General features: G+C 41.6%; 1 protein-coding gene across 1 annotated transcript in view; it reads right to left on the minus strand.

Annotated features, from left to right (window-relative positions):
* The window catches only part of mtap (methylthioadenosine phosphorylase), a 167,240-nt gene that overhangs the window by 20,985 nt on the left and 119,676 nt on the right, over positions 1–26,579 (minus strand). Inside the window, exon 6 of the mRNA XM_048528321.2 lies at positions 24,687–24,926. Within this exon, the coding sequence (XP_048384278.1) occupies positions 24,687–24,926 (240 nt within the window). The remainder of the gene's footprint in view (positions 1–24,686; positions 24,927–26,579) is intronic.

The raw sequence follows: 26,579 nt of genomic DNA on the forward strand, positions 1-26,579 counted from the left end.
ATTTATTGCCCATTCCTAATTGCCCAGAGGGCAGTTCAGTGTCAACCACATTGCTGTGGGTCTGGAGTCACATGTAGGCCAGACCAGGTAAGGATGGCAGTTTCCTTCCCTAAAGGACGTGAGTGAACCAGATAGGTTTTTTCGACAACCGACAATGGTCATCATTAGATTCTTAATTCCAGATATTTATTGAATTCAAATTCCACCATCTGCCGTGGCAGGATTTGAACCTGGGTCCTCAGAATGTTGTCTAGTCTCTGGGTGTGTTTTTACATATGACATTAAAGCATTTCAGCATCATTCATTTCAATTTATTTAAACATGGAAACATAGAAAATAGATGCAGGGGTAGGCCATTCAGCCCTTCAAACCTGCCTGACCATACAATGTGAGCATGGCTGATCATGCAGCTTCAGGATCCCACTCCCATTCCCACTCTCTCTCCGTACGCCTTGATCCCTTTGGCCGCAAGGGCTGTGTCCAATACCCTCTCAATATATCCAACAAACCGGCCCCAACAGATTTTTGTGGGACAGAATTCCACGGGTTCAATACTCTCTGACTGAAAAAATTCTTCTTCATCTCAGTCCTGAATGGTTTACCCCTAATTCTCCCTCATTAAAGTGGACAACCTTTCAACATTTGCTCAGCAAATGCACATTGATAAGAAAATAACTGATCAAAAAGAATGAAGTATATAATAATTATGCAAAAAAGCCCACAAGCCACAACACACCTACAAGCTAATCACACTTTTGATGTTCATGCTGCTTCCTCAATTCATAGAATCCTTACCGTGTGGAAGCAGGCCATTCGACCCATCAAGTCCACACCAACAAACTGACAAGCAACTCCCTCAGGCCTGCCCTCTACCCTCTCCCTGTAACTTTGCATTTCCCCATTGCTAACCCACCTAGCCTGTAAATCCTTGGACACTACAGGGAAATTTAACATCGTCAATCCAGTGACCCACATATCTTTGAACTACTGGAGGAAACCGGAGTACCTAGAGGAAACCCACGCAGACATGGGGAGAATGTGCAGACTCCACATAGCCAGTCACCTAAGGATGGAATCAAAATCTGGTCCCTGGGGCCGTGAGGCAGTGGTGCTAACCACAGAGACACTGTACCACCCCATTCCTCCACTGGATTATAGTGACTATCTTTTGTGCATCTGAGTTTATCTATGCCAACAAAATCAAGAGATTGTCCAAACCCAGATTACACTCTCCAATAAGAAAAAAGTTTGCTTTCTTCCAGCTTCCTGGAAAGACCACAGAAAGAGACAAACCTGATCAGATTGTAGAGAAAATTTGATTGTCGTATATCATGGCTTTTTGCTATTCACGACAAAATTTCCTTGCAATGGCTTTGACAACAAGCCAAAAAAACACTTGGACATTCAACTTTTATGTAAGATTGAAGCTGTGTCACAGTTGCCACTTGCATGCTATTGAGCTATTTATTTGGTAGCAATTCAAAAGCCTCACATGCTGGTCAACTGAAACAATTGAAAAACGTTCTCTCTAAAAGAGCTAACGCATTAATGGAAATTGTGCCTCTTCAAAGTACACACACAAAACAACTACAGTAATCACTTCAGCCAATGAAAGGAAAAAATCATTGTTGCTTTGAACGTACCTCAAACAGCACTGCCAACTGTTAGCAGTACTAGCAATGTATGCAGAATATCACCAACTTTATCACAGTGAATAGGATTTAAACTGTGAGAAAGATCAGAGAAAATGTTAAAATTAAAAAGTAAACATGAAATGCAAACTAAAATCTTTTTGATGTTTAACAAGGTAGTTCCCATGTTCCGGTACACAAGTGATGCCCAGTCAGTACTGAACTGGATGGACGTAGCTGTGAAAATTTCAAAAGTCCCTCTGATTCTTTAAAAGAGGAATCTGAGTGAGACAACTAAAATCAGCCAAGGTTTCTGATGTCTGGAGCTGAATTGCCTTTAGAGTCATATCCACCTTTCCAATCGTCCAGTCAGGCAGCAAGATTTATTGTTATTAAGTCAGTGACAGAACTACAGCTGCTGTTGAATTGTTACTGACTGCAGGCCACCAATATATTAGGCAGTTTTGTTGGTGACTGAACTGGAGGTAGTTTGGTTTGTGCGTGCGGGTATTAATCTCAAGGAAGGGGAATGATGCTGGTTTAAACTTGATTGTACAGGCTAGGCAAGTAGTCTTCCATCCCTCCTTTGAACAAATTCAACTTTTTAAAAAAAGAATTGTAGAATCCTTGCAGTGTGGAAACAGGCCATTTGGCCCAACAAGCCCACACTGACTCTCCAAAGAGCAATCCACCCAGACTTGCAGCCCTCACCACACCCCCAATCCCTGTAGCCCTGCATTTGCCATCGCTGATCCACTCAACCTATACAACTCTGGACAATTTAGCATGGCCAAACCACCTAAGGTACACAATCTTTGGACTGTGGGAGGAAACCGGAGCACCTGGAGGAAACCCACACAGACATGGGGAGAATGTGCAAACTTCACAGAGACAGTCGCCTGAGGCTGGAACTGAATCGGGGCCCCTGGCACTGTAAGACAGCAGTGCTAACCACTGAGCCACCATGTATCTCCAGCGTTCAGGTCCTTCCTTGGTGGCTTCTCACCTGAAACTGCTTGGAGAGTGTACACTAACAATTCCACCCAGCTAAGTCCAAAAATGAAAATCAAGTTTCTAATCTTTTCTCAGAATGCCCATTTCCGTTTTAATCAGGGCTGTGCCCCTCCAGTTAACATGGCAGTTACCACAGTGACAACAACATTGGCCAAGATGTCACCATCCACAGTTTTGCAAAAATTGGCACTAAGCAAAAAATTACCACAATCAACCCACCTAGCCGGCACATCCTTGCTCACTATGAGCAATTTAGCATTGCCAATTCACCTAGGCAGCACATAATTGGATTGTGGAAGGAAACCAGAGCATGAGAGGAAACCCTATGCAGACAGTGGGAGAATGTGCAAACTCCACATAGACATCACCAAAGGCTGGAATTGAACCAGGGTCCCTGACACTGTAAGGCAGCAGCGCTAACCACTGAGCCACTGTGCATCCCCTTACCACAAAGAACATGGTGATACTCACCCTGGCAGAGTGAATATGGTAACTGACCTTTATTTGCAGGGATAACATTCCCCTTGACCAAGGAAACAGTGCCAATCTGACTGACAACTAATGACCAGGCTAGCTGGGTCCAAAGTATAATGCCAATTTCCTTCTGTCTGACTTGCTTGGGGCGACTCACAGGGATTGTGCAAGTCTGCTTCAGGCCAAACTGGTGCACAGCTATGATTTCAATATGGAGCTGGAAATCCTGCAATGTCCCAGCAGCGGTGAATATTTGGGCCTGTGGCAAGAGGGAAGATGCGGGGCGATGAACGATGAGACAGGTTTCGGAAAACAGCATCAGAAATCTCTCTAGGTCTCATGGAGACAAACTGTCCTGGAATCTCACAAAAGTTGCAACTCAGCCAACTTCGGCCCTGACGTCAGCCTGATGAGTCTACGAATGAACAAATGACTAGCAGTGAGCTTTAAGACAATAATCCAATCTCAGAGTTTAGATGTCACTAGAAATGTGCAACTGAATCACTGCCTTGAACCGAATCCCTGAATCTAATATTGAACACATCGCAACCTGAAAGAAAACTTGAGAGTCGTCACAGACTTTCCACGTGTGCAGATGTGCTGCTGCAGTGTAAAAGGCCAACAGACAATTTAAATAGGAAAACACTGGCACTGATTTTCTTTCCGACTGTTCGGCGAATTAATGAAAAGCTGTTCCAAGTTGCACAGAGTATGGGGGACAGTTCTGGCAAGCCATGAGTGTGATTCATCAAGTACTGCCTCTTCAAGCAGCAATTTCACAGCTTCCAGCAGTCTCAGAGAGGAATAGGATCTATAATATATATCACATGATGTTGAGTTATACTGTAAAGCATCAAGCAGTTTAGTAGCGCCAAAACACATCCTCATTTCTCTGCAGCCAGTCTTTTTGAGCTAATTCCTGCCTTCTTGGAGAAACAAAATTACCCGGTCACTTTAAATCTAAGTTATCTGTATTATTGGATAGTTCATGGGTTCAGCTGTTATCCGGAAAGCGGAACACTGCCACTTTGATTCTGGGAATGACTAAGCCATTTTTGGCAAGCAAGCTACAACAGCTGGCTTAGCAAACACTCAGGTACAATAAGGAAGGAAGGATGTGGTATCTTTTTTGAATAGAGGCCGAGAGGGGAAAAAAAAACTCTGCATCCGGGGACTGATCACCAGGGTCAATCACTGGAAAAGTAGAAACCATCCCTGAACCTACAAATAAAACTTTAGCATATCCTGACTTGGAGTTATATCGCCCTTGCCTTTGCTGATGCAGAGTCAAAATCGTGGAACTCCCTTCTTAACATCATTGTGGATATACCTCTATATACCTGGAGTGCAGCAGTTCAAGGCAGTGGTTCATAACCACGTTCTCAAGGGCAGTTAGGGATGGGCAATAAGTATGGGCCTAGCTGATGAGGTCTAAATCCCATGAATGAATTTTTAAGGAATATTCTTACGGTTTCAGTTGCAGTGGACAGAACAACAGTATTGACAAGAACGTCTCAGGAAGTAAAGACATTTTAATTCGCAAGGTGCATAAAAAAAGCAAGCAGACAACTATCCGGCAGACTTTTAACAGGACAAAGCTTTGTTTCAGGGAACAACCTCCTGGCAGGACACACTCTGAATTCTGCTATTTATTTATCTGTGGTTCAATGGCGACATTCTCACCCCAATCTCAGAGCCAGAAGTTTGTGCATTTATATTTCACTCTGGAGACCACAGCAATGGACCTAAGTTGACACTCCAATGCAGTAGAGAGAGGGTGCTGAAGGTTCCATCTTTAGGATGCAATGCTAGCCCAAGACCCCATCTGCCATCTCAGATAGGTAAATAAAGTATCAAACAACAGTGAGTCAGAATGCAGGAAACAGTGTCCTTGGTGTTGTAGTGTAATGATAACAATCTCTCTCTTAATTTCAGCCAAAGAAAAGAACTGATCATTGACTTTAGGAAAAAAGGAGGAGGACACACCCCCATCTACATCATGGAGCTGTGGTGGAGAGAGTTAAGAGCGTCAAGTTCCTCAGAGTGACGATAACTGACAATCTTCCTGGACTTCTCACATTGAAGGCACAACATTGCCCCTTCTTCCTCAAAGCAGCTTAGGAAATTCCACATGTCCATAAGGACCCTCATCAACCTTTACAGATACAATACAGAAATCTGTCTGGATGCATAACACCCTGGTTTGATAATTACTGTGCCCAGGACTGTAAGAAACTACAGAAATTTGTGTCTACAGCCCAGACTACCACAGAAGCCAATTTTCCAACTATGGACTCCATTTACACTTCTCGTGGCCGTGGAAAGGCTGCCAACATTATCAAACATCCTTCCCACCCAGTAGTGCTCTCCTGCAACCTCTTCTGTCAGGCAGAACACATAGAAGCTTGAACACACACACCAACAGGTAGAAGAACAGCTTCTTCCTACTGTTATTAGACTGCTGAATGGACCTCTCTAACTTCAAATAATGTTGGTCTTGTTTTGAGATCCTCCTGTGCAGCCGCAATGAATGCCTCACTCTAAGCACCCTATGATCCGTATGCCCTTGTTTCCTATTATCTATCTGTATTGTTTACAAAACAAAGCTTTTCACTGTATGTAGGTATATGTGACCACAATATATGAAATCAAATCAAGACAAAACACAATACTGCAAAAGAGTCAGGCATCCTAGACAATATTTATCCATCAACCAACATCTCTGAAAAAACACACCCTCTGATCAGTATCTTACAGCCGTTTGTAGAATTTTGCTGCGCACAAATTCACAGTTATGTTACCTGTTTTCCAATAGTAACATGTCAAAATGTCTAACTATTTGTAAAGCAATGATAAGTTCTATTGTCATAAAAAATGACATGTAAGTGCTAGTCTTTCTTTCCGTATCTCATTTGGTGAATGAAATTAAGCAACCTTCTGTTAGGTATTTGTTGTTCTTCCTGTGATTAGTGGTAGGACTCTTCTTGCCCATGGGTAGCTGTTGAACCACAAATAACAGATAGGTCCTAAATAAAATCATTCATATCCTGGCACATTACTTGCAGCCTATCAGAGTAGAGATTGCAAAGTAGTACAGATGGCCTCAGGAGGCATGAGGAAGCAAAGTCAACACAGTTCTTGTTTCAAATATAATAAAATGTGAGACTGGATGAACACAGCAGGCCCAGCAGCATCTCAGGAGCACAAAAGCTGGTGTTTCAGGCCTAGACCCTTCATCAGACCCTCTCTGAAGAAGGGTCTAGGCCTGAAACGTCAGCTTTTGTGCTCGTGAGATGCTGCTGGGCCTGCTGTGTTCATCCAGCCTCACATTTTATTATCTTGGATTCTCCAGCATCTGCAGTTCCCATTATCACAGTTCTTGTTTCTGATCTCTTTACAAACGCCTGGTAGAAAATGAGTGAATGGGCATTATATTCAAGGTTCAGTTGCAGTGCCCCCTATAGGTTACAGCAGGTTCCTAATCATCATCTACTATCACACATGAAATTGAGATACTGAAGGCTGACTTATCCATGGAACAGCGTAATTGCACAAAACCATGCATCTGGAAAAAGGAATACTTAAAAAATCAAGAATATTTAGCAAACAATAACCATATCGCAGCAGTTTTCAGATGAGTCACCTCATCTGAAGGTTCTGCTGCTGTTTGTATTGTATTCATTTTGTGATATAATCTGAATCCTCAGTTAAATTCCTAACTTCTATTAATCAAATTCTAAGCAATAGTTGCTCAACTAGTCGTCTGATCTAATGCTTGTTCATTTTGGAATGAACAGAATTCTGCTAATGCTCTGATTTTCTGATTAATGCTAATTTTCTGAAGAAGGGTCCCGACCTGAAACGTCAGCTTTCCTGCTCCTCTTATGCTGCCTGGCCTGCTGCATTCCTCCAGGTCCACACTGTGTTATCTCTGCTCATGCTCTATTCTGTTGGATAGGGAAGGGGTACCTCCCCAGTTCCAGCCACTGCTGAAGCTGTTAATGTATGCTGTAGTGTGAACTGATGAATACTGGCTCTCTTCTATACAAGATCACACTTTATTTGTACTGACAACAAATACCAGACAGCTATCTGACTTTGGAAGAAAGGGAACATGAGAACCAGGTCTGAATATCTATCACACACTTTATTGAATTATTCTAACCATGAAATGCTGTGGATACACATTTCTCAGGCTAGGACTAGCTGCCTGATTACAAGCTGGCATTAGAAGCCAAAGAACATTTATATTTTTGACTACTTTGTCTCAAGTAGTGACTGACCATTGGCACCAGGATACAGGAAGCCATTTATGTGAGAGGAGCAACAAGAAATGGAGTAGTGATAGGTGATGTCTTGTGAGGGATGTTCACATCATTTTCTCAAACAAAGAGCAAGATTCGTGATGACTGCGTTGTGTGCCTCGTGTCAGAGTTCATGACATCTTCTCAGGTCTGGATTGGAACTTGCAGTGAGAGGAAAGTGAGTGTGGTTCATTTAGGTGCCAACATCATAGACAGAACCAGGAACGAGATTTTGTACAGAGAGAATGAGCATCCAGGCATTAAATTTTAAAGCAGATCGTCAATTGTTTTAATCTTTGGATTATTACTGAGCAACGTGCAAATTTGCTTAAGGCACATAAAACTATAGAGAGAGGCATATGTGGCTCAAAGACTGGCTCTGGAGGAGTGGATTCCAATTCATAGGTGTCTGGCACCAACACCGAGGAGCCAGTGTTTTCGTGAATCACATAACCAGGGAAATAGAGAAAACTAAGTTGTGAGGAAGTGGGGGATCAAATGTGGAAAGGTATATATCAAAGAGTAGAGGCATGGGAGGAAAGGAAAATAGTCAAATGAGAATTGAAGATCAGTGTATGGCAGAGTCAGTGATGGAAAAAAAATGAATAGGAATAGACCAACAATCAAGACTAGATGTTACAGAGATAGCAACGGGACAGAACAAAAACCATTTCACCGGACTACATGCAGAATTCACAGTAAAGTAAATGAATTGAAAATGCATACAATGAAGTCAATAAAAAATAGGTGTGATGACCATTACAGAGACATGGTTGCAGCATGGCAAGGATTAGGTCTGAATATTCAGAGATACTTGGTATTTAAGATGCTTTGTAAAGACAGAGAGGTAGTGCAGTTAATCAAGGATGGCATTTATGCAATAGCTAAAGATGACCTTGGTCAGGAAATTTCAAAGTGAAGTCGGTTTAAGTGGAGATGAGTTATAGTAGGGGAAAGATGTCTAGTGGGATTGGTCCACAGGGTCCTTGATAGTAACCACTAGATGGGTAAAACTGCAAAGAGTTGCTATAGTCCCAGTGAACCACAGGGCTTCTCTCTCATTAGAGAGACACAATTAATGATGGTTTAACCTATGTGTTACCACATCTCTGGCAAGGAGTAAGGTTGAGAAGGGGGACCTTCATGGTTATCAAAGTATACAAGTAGGAACATTGTGTGCCTGTGATAAAGGAATAGCAATAATCATAGGTGAGTGTAAACTACATATAACGTAAAAATAATCAGTACCTGGATGAGTTTATAAATTGTTTTCAAGCTTCTTCGTGGACGAAAAAATTTTGGAATGACCAGACAGGAGCTTTTATTTGAATTGCAATTGTACAATGTGACAGGGTTAAATAATGAGGTTACAGTTAAGGCACCCCTACATAGCGACCACGATATGGTTGAATTTTTCATTCAGTTTGACAGAGAAAAGTTTAGGTCTTAGACTAGTATTTTAACCTTAAATCAGGGCAGCTATATGGGCCTGAAAGCTGAGCTAACTGAAGTGAACTTGGATACTAGGAGACAGATCAATGGAGACATTTGAGGGGATACTTCAGAATACTCAGAATAAGTATAAGCTTATTACAATAGAAAATTCTAAAGGGAGTATCCCCACCATGTTTAAATAAAGGGAAAGCATCAACTTGGGGAAGATGAGTGGTAGGTCTGGTGATTAATCAGAATATAAAGAACAGCAAGGTAGACTAAAAGGCTAATTCGGAAAAATAAATTAGAAAAGGAAGATAACTAAGAATGTTGAATTAGATAGCAGGAATTTTTTCTTAGAAAGGAAAAATATAAGTGAATGCAGGTCCTGTAGAGTGTGAGAATAGGTAGTTTGTAAAGAGGGAGAATGGGGAGGTTGTAGTAGATGGCAAGGAAATGACTGATGAAATGAACAAGTATTTTACTTGCCTTCAATATAGAGGATACAAGGAACATTCCAGTAATACCTGTAAATCAGCAAGTGGAAGGGGGAGAGAAGCCGAAAAAAATCATAATTAAGAGAGATGTGGAATTAATCAGACTGAGGGAGCAATAGATTGACAACTCTTGGGGTTCTGAATGACTTCATCCTGAAAAGACATTGCTAATGAGCTAATAGTTATGATGACATTAATTTCCCAAAGTTCCCAAAGCTCCCTGGAGTCAGGATAGGTTCCATTGGCTGAGAAGGAGGAAATATAAACCCTTTGTTCAAGACAGGAGGAAAGAGAAGGCAGGAAATGACCGGCATCCATCAGGAGAGGGTGTTGTGCGAGACTGTTGTGCTCCAATTCAGGTGTTATAATTGTGATGTCAGACTTGAGATTATTGCTGAGCACTTAGAAAACCACAAGATATTTGGGAAGAGTCAGCATGGTTTCTTTAAAGGAAGATCATATTTAAACAATTTATTGGAATTTTTCCAACAAGGAAAGTCTGTACTATACATGGAATTCCAGGAACCATTTGCTAAGGCGCTTCATCAAAGGTCATTGCAGAAAATAGAAGCTACTAGCATAGGACATAACATATTAGCAAGTGAAGAAGACTGGCTGGCTGAAAGTATAAACAGAGTGCTTATATGGGTCTTTTGTCTTATCAGCATTGAGGAGTAGAATCTCACGTGGGTCTGTATTGGTGCCTCAACATTTTGTAATTGGCTTGATGAGGGAGTGAAATTCACAGACAATACGAAGATAGTTGGAAAGTATGTTGTAAAGAAGGCATAAGCAAGTTTAAGATAACACAGTGTGGAGCTGGACGAACACAGCAGGCCAGGCAGCATCAGAGGAGCAGGAAAGCTGACGTTTCGGGTCTGGGTCCTTCTTCAGAAATAAGGGAGGTGAAGGGGGCTCTGAACTAAATAGAGAAAGGGTGAGGCGATGACAGAAGCTGGACAGAGGAGCAAATAGGTGGAGAGAAGATGGACAGGTCAAGGCAGTGGGGTTGGAGCCAGTAAGGTGAGTGTAGGTAGGGAGTTGGGATGGTGGTTGGACAGTGAGAAAGGAGGGGTGGGTAGGTGGAAGGGAAGACAGACAGATGAAGGAGGCGGGGATGAGGTTAGTAGGTACAAAGTGGGGGTGAGGGTTGGTCAGTGAGGTGTGAGGAGCGGACAGGTGGGAGGAAAGACGGACAGGTCCAGGAGGCGGGGACGAGCTGGGCTGGTCTTGGAATGAGGTTGGGGGTGGGGAGGTTTTGAATCTTGTGAAGTCCACATTGAGACGATTATTAGAAGGAAGTTTAAGACATATACAGGCAGGTTGTGTGATTGAACTAAAATGTGGCAGATGGAGCACAATGTGGGAAAATGTATTTGGCAGGAGGAACGATAAAGCAGATTATTTCCTAAATGGAGAATAACTGAAGAATTCCAAAGTGGGGAGGGATTGAGATGTTCTCATTCACATGTCACAAAAAGATTGTATGCAGGTACAGCATATATTCAAGAAAGCTAATAGGATCTTATCCTTTATTGTGAGAGGAACTGAACAGAAAAGTAAAGATGTTCTGTTTCAAATATACTGGACATTGGTGAAACCACATTTTGAATACTCTGTACAGTTTTGGTCTCCTTACTTAAAAAGGATATAGATGCAGGAGACATTTCATGGGATGTGTCCTGGATTGATAGCTGGAATGAGCAGGTTGTCTTATGAGGATAAATTGGATAAGCTGGGTTTATTTCCACTGAAGTGCAGAAATGTCAGAGGTGGCTTGCTTGAAGTTTGTAAGATTGTGAAGAGTGTTGGCAAAGGCCCAGAATGTTGACATGCCTGCTCCTTGGATGTTGTTCAACCTGCTGTGCTTTTCCAGCCTCACATCTGATGACTCTATATACGGAAAAGTTGTCTCTTCATTTGGGTCAGCTCGGAAAGAGGTTTCACTGTTTTAAAAATCAGGGATTGTCCTTTCAGGAGATGAGTCTTTTTTTCCTTTCAGAGTGTTGCGTGACTTTTGAACTCTCTGCCACAGGTGGCATGGGTGGGGAATCTTGAATAATTTTTAAGGCAGTTAAATAGATACTTGGGCAGACCAATGAAGTGCAGATTTGAATGTCAAAGTTAAAACACACACAGATCAGCCATGATCTTATTGAATGCTGAAACAGGGCTCCAGATTTAATCGGTCTCCTTCTGCTGCTATTTGCTGTTTGAATGTTATTCATTAAATCGTTGTTTGCTTTACAGGGATATGAACATATGAAGTGATGCTAAACTGACAAATTTCTCTCCCATTGTCTTGGACATTTTTTGTCTACAGATAGTTACTATGAAAAAAATCAACTTCTTTTCTTCCTTCTCGTGAACACTTTTTTTATGGCCTGATCACTGAGTTAAGTCTGCCTACTAGTTTTGATTATGTTCTAACACTGAGATTCTTAAAGGAGCCTCAAGCGTCCTCTTAAAGCCAGCTTTTTAAACGACTATGGCCTTACTCAGAGATCACAGCTCTCTGAGGACTGTAACTTACATTACAACTCTCAATTAACCTGCTATAATATGTATATTTCACGGCAATGTTACAACACAGGAACACATGATGCAGTTTATTGTTTTATTCAATTCATACATAACCGACTGGACCGCTCACCTGGTTAGGAGATTCTGGTTGCAACACCACATGCCTCTTCCCGACAAAGAGCAGGGAAATACCCAGAAATTCCCAGTTTGCATATTGACAGAACAGATTATGTACAGCTACATAAAAGAGTTGGCATTTTAACATGGTGCCTGTCCTGAAATAGTTGTTAATTTTTCTGACGCACAGTACGTAGAAGCTAAATGCAAGCAGCTGAAACAGTAAACAGAACCAACAGAGTCCCACCCACACATGCTCATCAAACACCACCCCCGACCCCTCCAACCATCACCACTCCAATCCCCCACCACCACCATGACTGACAAGGTCTGAGGCTCCAGAATTGGGCTATTCAGCCATTTGAGAACCCTGCTCCCCCATCGCCAAGTGGAAGCAAGTCATCCTCAATCCTAAGGGATTGCCAAAGAATTTAGCTAAACAAATCCTTTGACGCTCATATGAGCGTCAGTTCTCCTAACTGGACTCTGAAAAGTCATTAGCAGAAACTATGAAGAAATGATGTCAATGTTCATGGGACCACACCAAACTAATTATCATCTGATGCATCCTCATTACAGTGTCATGATGTAATCGGGAATAGTACGAAAATAATGATGTTCCACAAGATAATGAGACGACCAAAATCAAATTTGCCTGTCTGACCGCCACCCTGGACACAAGCAAAACCATACCAGGTTTCTCTTGTAATAGTAAAAACAATTCTATTTACTGTAGCACATTTAACTTTACCAAGAACAGTGAAAAGAAAGCATTTCTGTTTTATGCAACTTTAACTGTACCCTTCCAATTCCCTCCCCGTGCCCCCCCACCACACACACACACACAAACATTAACACATATACTGTGGGTGGAAAAATATAGATAGGTTAAACAAAATTCTCAACACCAATTTTGAATGAGAATTCTAAATTTGATCTTCAGAATTTTGTTTACTCTACCAATATTTTTTTTCCCCACCCAATATCCAGAATGTAAATTAGAAAGACTTTTCCTTTCACATCCTCTTGATTTTTGCAATGGTGACATGCTGTTGGCAGTACAACATGATTGTCCTGTGATTCAATGGTTCAGCAGTTGCTTAGATCTGTTCTTGAATGAAATCTTTCAAATTTTCTGGGGTTTGCTGTCTTTTCCCCATACGAAGAGAGAGGGACAGGAGGATCAGAGACAATAAGAACTGCTGATGCTGGAGTCAGAGATAACACAGTGTGGTGCTGGCCAGGCAGGCATCAGAGGAGTAGGAACGTTGACGTTTCAGGTCAGGACCCTTTTTCAGGAGGACGCTATTTGCAGGTTCCAGATGTTTTCATCTCTGTACTGCTCCTGGCACTTAGCGTTTTTTTTTAAAATACTGTGCAGCTCCACCAGAAAACGGTTGTTAGGCTGAATCAGTTTGGTTTTGACTTCCGCCTCTTTTTGCTTCCAAAACAAAGTAACATTGGGCAAATATACAGGTTGACAGTGTGCAGCACTTGGCTTTCAAGTTGCAACACTCTTGGTTTCTTTTCAGTTGGTTGTCCAAAAGAAGTGAACTATGTGGTTTCCTACAACAGGTAATCACGGCATAAGATCCATTGGAAAGATTTTCTGCCACGATTCTCTTTCCTGGCAGTGATCTATCAGGCCTGTTTGGTCTAGCATGGTACAGCATAGACTCCTGCTGGTCTAATGAGAGGAAGCTCTTGCCGTAAATGGGAGGTAGTTTGTTGCATGATGACAACTAGGAAGGAGTCACATTGGTATGACAGATATTGCTACCAAAACTAGGAGGCAGACCTTGATATTGTCTTCTGCCTTCTATTGTTCCACTGTTGGAGTCCATTTGACTTCAACACATTAGGCAGTTCCCAAGGATAAAATATCCGCAAATCCCAATGCTTAATACTGCAGATCCAAGTAGGTTAGGAACATGATCTAATCTAAAATTAAACATTTTGAAGGTACAGAATAAATGAGACGATTGACAATTTGGCTTCTAGAGTGCAGGACAAATGGATTTTTGTTTCCAGCTGTATGGTGGAGAGACTTATTGGTTGTTAAGGTCCAAAACGTCATTTCGAACATTGAACTCAAAACACCATTTGCAAGAAGTCATGTGATTTCAGCTAAATGACCAGAAAGCATCTCCAGGGAAGATGACTGTAGAGTTGTTTGCTGATGTCAGTTTTACAAACCCCAAAGAGAGACAGAGAAAAACTGGAGGAGCTAGAAGCAATTTAATTGTAAGGAGAAGGCGCAGAACAGCAGAGGTGCTGTTACTAACAGTCAATATGGGGAAAAGCCACAAGTTATTTTGAAGTCAGTGAGAAGAAAGGTTCAGAATCAGAAGACTATGTCAGACAGGAACACATTCTACAAGGCCATTGAAGACCAAATTTCAAGGAATCTGTGTTAAATAATAGTGACTAAGTTAGCAGCCTGTTTTAAGATAACAGGGCAGGTAGCTAAGATAATTAAGAATGCCTATGGAATATTTGCCTTTATCACCTGAGGCACAAAATACAACAGCAAGGAAGTTATGCTAGAACTGTATAAAATTATGGTTAGGCCACATCTAGAGTACTGCTGTCGTCACATTATACAAGTACGCGATTACACGAGAGAGGATGCAAAGGAGATTTATCAGGATGATGCATAGGCTCAAGGGTCTGAGCTTTGAGCAAAGATTGGATAGACAAGAACAGCAAAGGTTGAAAGGAGACCTAAAAGAAATACGTACAATTATGAGGGACACAGATAGGGTAAATAGGAAGACACTTGTTTCCATGAGTAGGCGGATTAATTACTGGGGTATAGATTTAACATGAGGTGTAGCAGAAGAGTTGAACAGAAATATTTTCACTCAGAGAGTGTGGAAATATAGAACTCACATACTGCAAGGGTGGTTGAGTCAGAAACTCTAATAACACTTAGCATATTTAGATATTTACTTGCGTTGTCATAGTCACCACAGCTAAGGGTCAAGAGATGAAAAAGGGGGTTGGTGTCATTGGATCCTTACTGACCAGTTTGCAGACGATGGGCTGAATGGGCTCTTTCTGGTCAGTAAATGGAGCACACATACAATTAAGTTTAGGTTGATGGCAGGTTAGAAGAGTGGAAAGAATGTAGAAAACAGCAAAGAATTATTGAGGAGGTAATGAGTGGGGAAACAGGACAGAAAGCTAGCCAGAAATGTATAACAGACAATAAGGATTCTACAGATTTCTTTTTAAAGAAACAGCTAAAGAAGTGAATGTTGGCCTAAGAGAAAAGGTCTGGGGGATTAATAAAGAAATGGCAGATGAACTGCACAGTGATTTTGCATCAGTTTTCACTATAAATGATACAAGCAGCATTCCAGAAATAATGGCAAATTTGGCAAATGAAGGCAGGGAGGAACTCAAAAAACATGGACATGGATTTGGAAGGTGCTGGCTAAGGACTCTAGGCAAATGTCTTCAATGCATCTTGTACATAACGCTGCTCCTGAGCATCAGTGGTGGAAAGAATGAATGTTTGCTGATGGAGTTCCGATCAACAGGATGATCTGTCCTGGATGCTGTCCAGGTTGGCAAGGTACAACAAACGGTGCGCCACAGGAACCAGTGTTTGGACCTCAAACTGTTTACAATTCACACAAATGACACCAATGAAGGGACTGCAGGTTTGATAACTAAAATTACAGATGACTCAAAGATAAGTAGGAAAGTGAGCTGTACAGAAGAATTAAGGAAGTTACAAAATTATATGAATAGTTTAAATAAGGGAGCAAAGATTTGGTAGATGGGATATAATAAGGAGAAAAAGGTGAAATTGTCATTTTGGCAAGAAGGAGCAAAAGGAAGCATACTATCTAAATGATGAGAGCTTGCAGAACTCTGAAATGCAGAGAGATCTGGGTGTTCTAGTGCATGAATCACAACTCGTTTTCAGATCCAGCAAGTAATTCGAAAAGCAAAAGAATTTTATCATTTAATGATAAGCAGAACTGAATACCAAAGTAGGGAGGTTATGTCTCAGTTATGAACACCACCCACTGGGTACAAAGCAGATACTCATGCAACTTGGCCAATGTTGTCTATCTCGTACACTGCAGGCAAGGATGCCCCAAAGCACGGTCTATTGGCGAGACCCAGCTGTTGCTCTGGCAATGGATGAATGGACACCGCACAACAGTCACCAGACAGGAATGTTCCCTCCCCATCAGGGAACACCTCGGCAGGTCAACGGCATTCAGCCTCCGACCTTCAGGTAAGCGTCCTCCAAGGTGGCCTTCGAGATACACAACAACGCAGAGTCGCTGAGCAGAAACTGATAGCCAAGTTCCATACCCATGAAGATGGCCTCAAGCGTGATCTTGGGTTCATGTCATGCTACATATAACCTCGCCATACTGTTCTGTATTTGTAATACCTTGCTTACTGTCCTGTTTTGACGCCATCAACTTGTTACGCTCTCTCCACCTTAAATAGTTTGTACAGTTTTGGATTACTTGTTACTTTGGTTAGACCTTCAGCATGTGACTCTTAGATCTATCATGTTATTCCAAAAATTTGGTTTGAGTCCGGCACCACCTTATTTTTAAGTTTTTGTAATTATCTCCCTAAAGCTATTAATCAAATCAGCCCCTCACTTGTTATGTAGCTGTTGACACTTTACTCACACCGTCTGACATTTTGGATCACCTGCAGAGACTTATTATTCAGCCTGTCGACACTCCACTCACATTATTTGTACAATCGTTTGATATCTCTGCCTTTAAATTATATGCGTGCGTGCTTCTATTCACTTCACCTGACAAAGGAGCAGCGTTCCAATAGCTTGTGATTTCCAATAAACCTATTGGACTATAACTGGGTGTCGTGTAACTTCTGACCTTGTCCGCCCGAGTCCGACACCGGCACCTCTGCATCATTTAGAAGGGGCATTGGTGAGACTACATCAAGAGTAGTGTGCACAGTATTGGTCACCTTATTTAAGGAAGGATGTAACTGCGATGCGGTTCAGAGAAGTTCACTAGGCTAATATCTGAAATGAGTGTGCCATCTTGGAAGGAAAGGTTGGGCCAACGGCGTTTTTATTGACTTGAATTTAGAAGAGTAAGAGATGCATTTCATGAAACATCTAAGAGCCTGAGGAGTCTTGACAGACTGGATGTGGAAAAGACATTTTCTCTTGCGGGAGAATCTAGAATGAGCGACCACATTTAAGACAGAGATGAGGAGTATTTTTCAACTAACTCTGCTTCCACCACCCTTTCAAGAAAAGAATCCTTGAATATATTGATGAATTTTATTAAAGGAGGTGGGGTTATTAAGAATTGGCAGGAATCTAGAGTGGTCAACAATTACGCCATTTACAAGGCATTTGGATGGCTATCTGAACAGGAAGGATTTAGAGGTTTGTGGGCTAAATGCTGGCAAATGGGACGACATTAATTTAGGATATCTGGTTGGCATGGACAATTTGGACCGAAGGGTCTGTTTCCATGTTGTACATCTCTGAGGCTCTATAATCTTACTGAATGATAGAACAGCCTTGAGGGACTGATTGACCTAACACAGTACTGAATTCTCAAATTCATACAGCGTCGTTACTACTCCCCAGGGCACCCCTCGGGAATTGTAATCATCTGCTGAAGATCAGATGATGTGAATGCTGTAAAACCATAGAAATGTCTTTGAATACTGGTATCCTTAGACACAATGGCAGCAATCCAAGCTTGCAAGGCGAAAAGCTGACTTTGCATGGCTTCAGTCTTCTGGTAGAAGTTGCTTGAAAGCTGAAAAAGTGGCCACAGATGCTGCAAAAGCTGGCTCCATGAGTGTGGTAATGGGTGTCGGTGATCGCTATCATACTGGGAAGGATGGGCTTCCAGATCTGCATGTAGCCCTGATTTGTTGCTCTTCCATGTTAACCCTAGGCTTTCGAGCAGGCTTCCAAATCACCACAGGCAGCTTCATAATTCCTCAACCTTGAAAAGAATGGCAGCCCTGAAGAGTTAACTTTAAATATTTGCCCCCCCCTCCCTGTCAAAGCGCTCGGGATAGCTTTATTCCTTTTAAGGCAACAGGCCCTTTCATTAGTCAGGTGTTGACTGTATTGGAAACAGCTGTAAATGAAAGGAGTGGGTGGGGACTTTCCTGTGAAGGGCAAACAACACAAAAAAAAACTGGACTTCAATCAGTTTCATACCAGTATGCATGATGTCACACCAATGAATGTGTGGATTATTTTTAGAACACTGTTTCCATCAGATTCTAGCTTCCATCCAGTGATTTATAAATTAAACCGATTAAAATAAAAGATAACAGAGGTGTTGACACAAATAAATAAAAATTTATAAACGACATGCTAACCAATGGATCAAATACTGTAGAGGCAACTAACCTACTCAGTGTTACATTGTGCTTTGGTTAATCAGATTGACTTACTGGTTCTGATGCAGATGAATGCTACCCATTGAAAGTCAAAGAATCCCTACAGTGTGCAAAGAGGCCGTTCCTCCCATTGAGTCTGCACCACCCCATTCAGAGGGCATCCCACCCAGACCCCCGCACCCCGTTACCCCATTATTCCCATGGCTGCATATCCCTGCACACTATGGGCAATTCAGCATGGCCAATCCAGTTAATCTGCACATGGTTGGACTGTGGGAGGAAACCGAAGTAACTGGCGGAGGCCCGCACAGACAAGGGGGTAATGTGCAAACTCCACACAGACAGTCACTCCAGGCTGGCAGCAAACATCGGTCCCTAGCACTGTGAGGCAACAGTGCTAAACAACGAGCCACCATGCTGCCAAAGAAAATGCTATGGAATTGATGTACCATCTGCTGTCTTATGCCCACAGTGAACTTATACCTATGAGGTGTGGCACAATCATAGAGACAGCATTTCATACGACTAGTAACCATACCACTGAATTCTGTATCTAATCTCCCCGCTCCCAATAGTATGTGGTAGTATGCACACACCACACGATGGCCTGTACCAACTCACCAAGTTTAACTGACAGGACCTTTCTTCCCTGAGAACAAAAAGGGAAGAAGTGTCACGAGATCACCATCCTCTCCAAGTTCTCTTCCAAATCACTCACCACGCAATTTAGACATTTATCTCTGTTCCAACATTGTCATTGCATCAGAATGCTGGAATTTCCAGCCAATGCCATTCACAATTTTTTCACAGATTACAGCCGCTCAAGCACCACCCTCAACCAGGGATGAACAATAAATAAAAGTAGCCTTGCCAGTATCAGCCACGTGCGAAGAATTAATAAAAGAAAATTACAACAAAATATTTCCTTTATCAAATAATGTACGGCCAAAAATCCTCCTGATGAGTCACAGTGAAACGAAGATCATTTCTAGTTAATGCATCTCTCTGTATGCACCTTTTGACGAGAAACAGATGCAAATACGAAGTAACTTCATAATCGCAGCATTATGGCCAGCAAAATTAGTGAAGAGAATACAACTGGTTGTATAAAAAACAGTTTACATAGAAAATCTGGGACAAAAAGACCCCAAGAAATAGGAACAGGAGTTGGACATTCAGCCCCTCAAGCATCTTCCACCATTCAATAGGGTCATATTTGATTCCACATTCCTCACATCCACTTTCCTGCCCATTTCCTGTAACTCTTGATTCTCTAATGATCAAGAATGTATCTACCTCAGTCTTAAATATACATAAGGACACTGCCCTCACAGCTCTCTGTGGTAAGGAGTTCCAAAGACTTACAACCCTGTGAGAAAAGAAATTCCTGTTCATCTCAGGCTAAAATAGGTGCTCCATTATTCTGAGACTATGCCCTCTGGTCCCAGACTCTCCCATGGTGGGAAACATTTTCTCAGCACTTACCCTGTTTGGGCCATTAAGAATGTATATCTATAATATTCCTTTAGAGGAATATGGACCAAATGAAGGCATAAGGGACTAGTTAAGTTTGGAATGCCCAGTCAGCATAGATGAGTTGGGCAATAGGTGAGCTTGTTTCTGTACAGTGTACTTCTCTGACTCTATCATGGATATGTTTATATGGGATCACTTCTCTTCTGAACTCCAGCGAGTAGAATCCCAGCATGTTTAATCACTGCTCAGAAAACAGTCCCTCCATTCCAGGGATCACGCTCGTCAACGTTCTCCGAAATGCCTCCCGTCAATCATCTAGCTTAAGGAAATGGAGTGTATGCTGTGTCTTTTGTGGAAAAAAGAAACACCATCTCTCCACCCTAACTCACTGAGAGGCTTTTTGTTTCATCAAATCTCAGTCACTGGTGGGCATTCTATTTTTAGCTTCCCAGGACTGCTTCTAATGCATCACAAATTAATGTGGAATAGTCTCACACAAGGATGCTAACAACAGTATTTTCATCCAAAAGAGTACGGGCCACATGGGTTCTTTGGTAGCATGTACCATGGGTCTGCATTTGCTCCCCCTTCCTTTTCACTCAGCACTCCCCCTCCTGGTCTTTAAAGTTTATTGCACATATCTAACAGTGCCAGAAATCTGTATTACAATATTGTACATCAATTGTAGGAATGGACCATGAAGGTTATTACATAATAAGTAAATCGTTTTAAAAAATGTGGTAACTATGAATAAGTATTAAAAGAAAACTTGCTCAGCACCTGGCCAGTTTCTACTGAATTCAACAATACAAGTCCAGCAGTACTGCAGCACTGAAGCATTCCCAGAATTTCTTCATTGATGTTTCTATTTTGCCTGTACATTACATACTCCCATTTTGTAAAAAGTGTGGCAATACCACAGCAGGACTGTAAAACATATTTCTCAGGAATACAGAACATTAAATACAATAAACACCAAAACAAAAAATGTAGTGCAATATGTCGTACGCAACGAAGGCCTCATAACCATGATGACAATTAACATATTACAGTCATAAAAACCAGAAGCAGGAGAAAAGAAGATGTTTTGACTGTTTAGTGTGATGAATCCCTGTAATTGGAACCAGCAAGTCCATATTATCATCTTTCTGGAAAATGTCACAAATCTGTAACCAGTCAGCCTAACTATATTTGCCGGCAATACCCAATTTGTATAGGAATAGGGTTAGGGTCTAGGCCTGAAACATCAGCCTTCCTGCTCCTCCGATGCTGCTTGGCCTGCTGTGTTCATCCAGCTCCACACCCAGTTTACCCAATTTGTATAATTACCCAAGCCATTAATAGGTGTTCCTGAGAAGAGTAATATTCCCAGCGTTATGAACCAGATCAGACCCATTCATAATATTTTAAGAAGGTAGATCATAGAATGCCTACAGTTTGGCCCAACAAGTCCAAACTGACCCTCAGAGCATCCCACCTAATCTGCACATCTTTGGACTGTGGGAGGAAACTAGAGCACCCAGGGGAAATTCATGCAGATACTAGGTGAATGTGCAAACTTCACACAGTCAGTCACCCGAGTGTGGAATCGAACGCAAGTCCCTGGCGCTGAGAGACAGCAGGGCTAGCCACTGAGCCACAATGCCATCCCAAAGCCTAGACCCCAATTTCCTTCCAACTTTCAAAGCACAAGTTAAGTGTCTGTTCCAGATGAAATGTGACTGGTCATCAATGTTAAAACACATGATTTATTTAAACTCTGTAGTTAACATACAACCAAAGAAAGAGGATCTTGAATAACTTAACTCTACTGGAAAACTTAACAGCATAATAGACACAGTAACTATTACTAATTATCTGTTCCAATATAGTAACATCCCATAAACACAACCCTTGGCAAAAAGGCAAATTCAGACACAGATTCTCACATGCAGTTTTCCAATCCAGGAGGAAATTCAGAGAGAGTAGCAGCCAGGAGACATTCACTGAAGCTTCCAACTTTGTTGAGACCCCAATAGCTTCTGACGCTGCTGAAAAACCAAAACCAGAAATCCTAGCCTGTGACAGCTGGCCACATCTGTTCAGGCTGCTAAAAAAAAACCCCAAGGTTTCTCAAGCTGTTTACTCAAAGTCGTCTTAACTAGATAGCTCGACGCCTCTCGTTCAATCTCTCTCTTAAAAGAAACCAGGACAAAATAACCTCTTAAAGCTACAGCATCATCAAACCAGATAATTGAAATACTTTCATAACTAAAAATGGTTTATATTTAAAAAATTATGATGGCCATTTCTAAATGGTGTAAAAAACCCACTGGTGTAAAAATAGTTTTTGCTATTCACCATCGTTGTAAGTATATTTACTGACAGTAGGTATTAGTGTAAATCTATCTGCTTGCAAAGCCTGAATTGTGCAAGCATACTGACTAGCATTTTCAGGGTAAGAAGTCACACAATACCACGTTATAGTTCAACAAGTTTATATGAAATCACAAGCTTTCCTAGTGCTGCTCCTCACAAACCTATTAGACTATAACCTGGTGTTGTGTGACTTCTGACCTTGTCCACCCCAGTCCAACAGGGGCACCACTACATCACAGCATTTTCAGGTTCGTGGAAATAACTCTGCTAGCCACACAAGATGAATGGGAATACATTTGCTCGATTACCTAGTTATCGGCTAACAATTCCAAGTTGTGCCCTGACCACTATATGAGTGAATGTAAATATCTGGCAGTTCCTAGTAAGATTTAATAACCCTGATTAAAGACATTTGCTGTTTGTAAAGGTGTTTTAAGAAGTTCATCCTATGTTTAATTTTTTTAGCTGTCAAGACTACCTTAACCACACAGATAGCTGGTAATGTAGATGTTTCAAGCTAGAATAAATCAACTGAGTAATTATTATTTACATACAAAATGGCTTGCAGTAAGATTTTATTACTATAATTTTGGCAGCCTTTTGTATCATGAGATGATGGCTTTGCTGACTACATTTGATTACTCATGGTAATTATTGAATTCTGCATGCTAGACAGAAAGTAACTCCATATTTTTCACTTCCCGCTCTAATTATACTGTATGAAGTTAGAACATAAAGACATATACTTGTCAGTTCTAACACTCTTCCAGTAAAATAATGAAACTGCAGCTCCCTCTGTGGCTTGCCCTAAGCTATCCAGATCCACAGTTTCCAGTTTCGTCTCCTGGGAGGAGATGAATTGGCAGACTTCAAGTAGTGAAGCATGAACTAGTCATATGCTATGGAAAATGCATGTGCAGACTTACTGTAAGAACTGAAACACGATGCGTTGTGGTACTGTCAATAATAAAAACAAAGTGTCAACGTGAAGAATTTCCTGAGACGACAAACAAATGCTGTATAATCAATAAAAGCCGAAAGAACTGCGGATGCTGTAAATCAGGAAGAAAAACAGAAGTTGCTGGAAAAGCTCAGCAGGTCTGGCAGCATTTGTGAAGAAAATATCAGAGTTAACATTTCGGGTCCACTGACCCAGAGTTCTAAGGAAGGGTCACCGGACCCGAAGCGCTAACTCTGATTTTTTGATTCATAGATGCTGCCAGACCTGCTGTGCTTTTCCAGCAACTTCTGTTTTTGTTCCTGTATAATCAATACCCCTGTAAAATTCAGCATCTTCACGAAGACAGGGACAAAGCTTCAAAAATGCATTGCATAATGCATTTAATTCTGTACTTGCGAGTCTCTACACATGTCAAAATAGACGTAATATTAATGTGAAACTAAGTCTTGGTCAGCCTAATGCCTTAGTCAGTGTGTTACACTCTTATAAAATGCTGCAGTCAGCATCCTAATGTAAACCAGCATAACGTTACAACATAACCACACGTTTTTTTTGGCTGCACGTTATGTTTCCTTCAGACTAACAAAAAGATTTGTGTATCTTTTAGCAAAATATACAAGCATGTGGATATTTATGTTTCAGGAGTCAGTCTACTCCTGTCTCCGATGGCTCCCAGCCTCAGCACAGACACGATGAGGGGTCCTCTGGCCTGGCATGGCCAACTCCTCGGGTGTCCTCTGAGCCCAACATGGCAGTCTCTCAGCCTAGCATGGCCTCAGCATGGTCTCCTGGTCTTGAGATGCTTTCAGAGTGATCTCCCAGCCTCATGAACCTCAGGGTGAAGCCAGGTGTGGTCTGGGGCCAATGTCCTGTGGGACTGGAGGCGAGGTGTCCACATAGTCTGACTTGCTTTGAACTTTTATTTCTGCAAAGCTGGACTTTTTACTTCTCTATTTTCTAAGATCTTGCAATTGAAGAAGCCGCACCTTTGTACCTAAGGTGGTGCTGTAAGTGGTAATTGTAAACTTCCCATTGTACTTATTTGACTACACGTGATAATAATGCTAATTGTAAAAAAAAAATTCTAAAAAAAAATTACTAAAAGACTGAACAGAATTTGAAAGCTTGGTATCAGTATCTGATGCAATCAGTTTAGTACAAAAATCAGGGAAATAAAACTGGGATCCTAAGGCACATTAACGTGGATGCTGGAAATCCAAAATAAACAATGAAAATGATCAAAATCCACAGCAGGTCCAACAGTATCTGTGAAGAGAAAAGCATTAGCTCGCTTTCTTTCCTCTCAGATACTGTTTGATCCACTGCGGTACTTCCAGCATCTTCTGCCTCAGCCTAAAACACAGCAGTGTTTGAAAAAGTTGTCAGAGAAGCATCAGTTATTCTTGACACAGATCATTTGTTGTACTGTTAGCAGCAAGGTTACTCTGTGACACAACAACATCTTCTGTTGAGGTGTTCATTCATTATTTTAAAAACTGTATATGGTACTAACCGCTTCTTCATGCTCTTTCCAGCAGTCATAGTCAGTTGCCATAGCAACGCTGGCATAGCAGATACCGGCTTCCTTAGCCAGTACCACTTCAGGAACAGTGGTCATGTTGATGACATCACCATGCCACTGACGAAACATCAGACTCTCCGCTCGCGAGGAGAAACGGGGACCTTCAATTGTAACCATGGTCCCCTTCTCATGGTGTCTAATTCCCAGTTTCTTTACAACGTCCAGCAACACCTTAAATTCAAATTGATAAAATCAGTTAAATGATTGGGGATTATCACCTGCCAACAATACTGATAAGACAGCAGCAGTACTTTGAAAAGCTCAAGGAAGCTCAATGCAAAGGCCCCAATAAAACCATCATCAGTAAATATAAAAGTATCCTTATGAGCAAATACAGTTCTTTTTTTAAAAGCAAGTATCTGTGTCAACCACATGCTACGTGTAGGAGAGGGTAACTGAACTGCGTTAGACCCAGAATATGCTACTTTCTTCAGAGAAGTGTTGTACCAAGGACAATAACTAGATTGACATGGTGGTAAATGCAGCTGTTTTATATTTTCCACCCAATGTTCCAAACACTGACTTTGTGTCCAGATCAAACTGCAACAGATAAAGACCAACTCAGTTCCAACATAACACACTCAGGTGACGAGTCCATTGCTTACAGCAAGGGCTCCACTGGTTCCAATGTGTGTCATTGGGCACTTAAGGGAGATCAATCCTCACCTCCTGACTCCTCAAATCCTGTCCACCATCTACAAGGCACAAGTCAGGAGTGTGATGGAATACACCCCACTTGCCTGGATGAGTGCAGCCCTAACAACACTCAAGAAGCTTGACACCATCCAGGACAAAGCAGCCGCTTGAGTGGCACCACATCCGCAAACATTCACTCCCTCCATCACCGACACTCAGTAGCAGCAGTGTGTACTATCTACAAGTTGCAGAAATTCACCAAAGATCGTCAGACAGCACCTTCCAAACCCACGATCCCTTCCATCTAGGAGGGCAAGGGCAGCAGATATATAGGAACACCACCAACTTCAAGTTCCTTTCCAAGTCACTCACCATCCTGATTTGGAAATATATCGCCGTTCCTTCACTGTTGCTGGGTCAAAACCCTGGAATTCCCTCCCTAATAGCATTGTGGGTCAATCCACAGCAGGAGGAATGTTGCAGCTCAAGAAGGCAGCACCACCTTCTCAAGGGGAACTAGAGATGGGGAAGAAATCCTGACCAGCCAGCGACACCCACATCCCACAAAATGAATAGGAAAAAAAAAGAGATCAAGTGGCACAAAGATCTTCTGGCACTTTATCAAAAAAGTGAATGGAGTTCTCCTCTTGTTCCGGGCAACATTAATCCCTCACCTGATGCCACAGTGTTACTTGCAAATTATTCAAAAACGCACAACATAAATGTAACTTTTTTATTTAACACATGATGTTGAAGCTACTCTATGATTATGCATGGGTTTAAGATTAACCTCTTGGTCTGCTATCTGACTATCAATGAATGAGAATAGCATAGAGTGCTCACGAGCGGCCTTGTTGTACTTCCTATTTGAAATTTTTTACTGTTATAAATTGCTGTAAGTGTGCACTGGTAATAGTATGACAAGGGGATTACGCACCAGCAACTTTAACGAACGGCAAGACCAAAAGTCAACACTGTTAGCCAAGAAGATTAATCGATCCAGACAACAAAAAAAACAGAGGAACAACAAAGTTAGGAATAAGGAGAAGTAGAGTTAAAAAGGGAAATTTGGGTGAAGAGAGGAAAGATAACAGGAAATAAAAAATTCTATGTGTCAATTTTAAAAACCTCTAACAATTTATTATCTGCAGAAATAAGACTAATCAATAAGAAGGTAGGCACAAGTGT

The sequence above is a fragment of the Stegostoma tigrinum genome, chromosome 3 (genome assembly GCF_030684315.1).
Source record: "Stegostoma tigrinum isolate sSteTig4 chromosome 3, sSteTig4.hap1, whole genome shotgun sequence".
Classification (NCBI taxonomy): domain Eukaryota; kingdom Metazoa; phylum Chordata; class Chondrichthyes; order Orectolobiformes; family Stegostomatidae; genus Stegostoma; species Stegostoma tigrinum.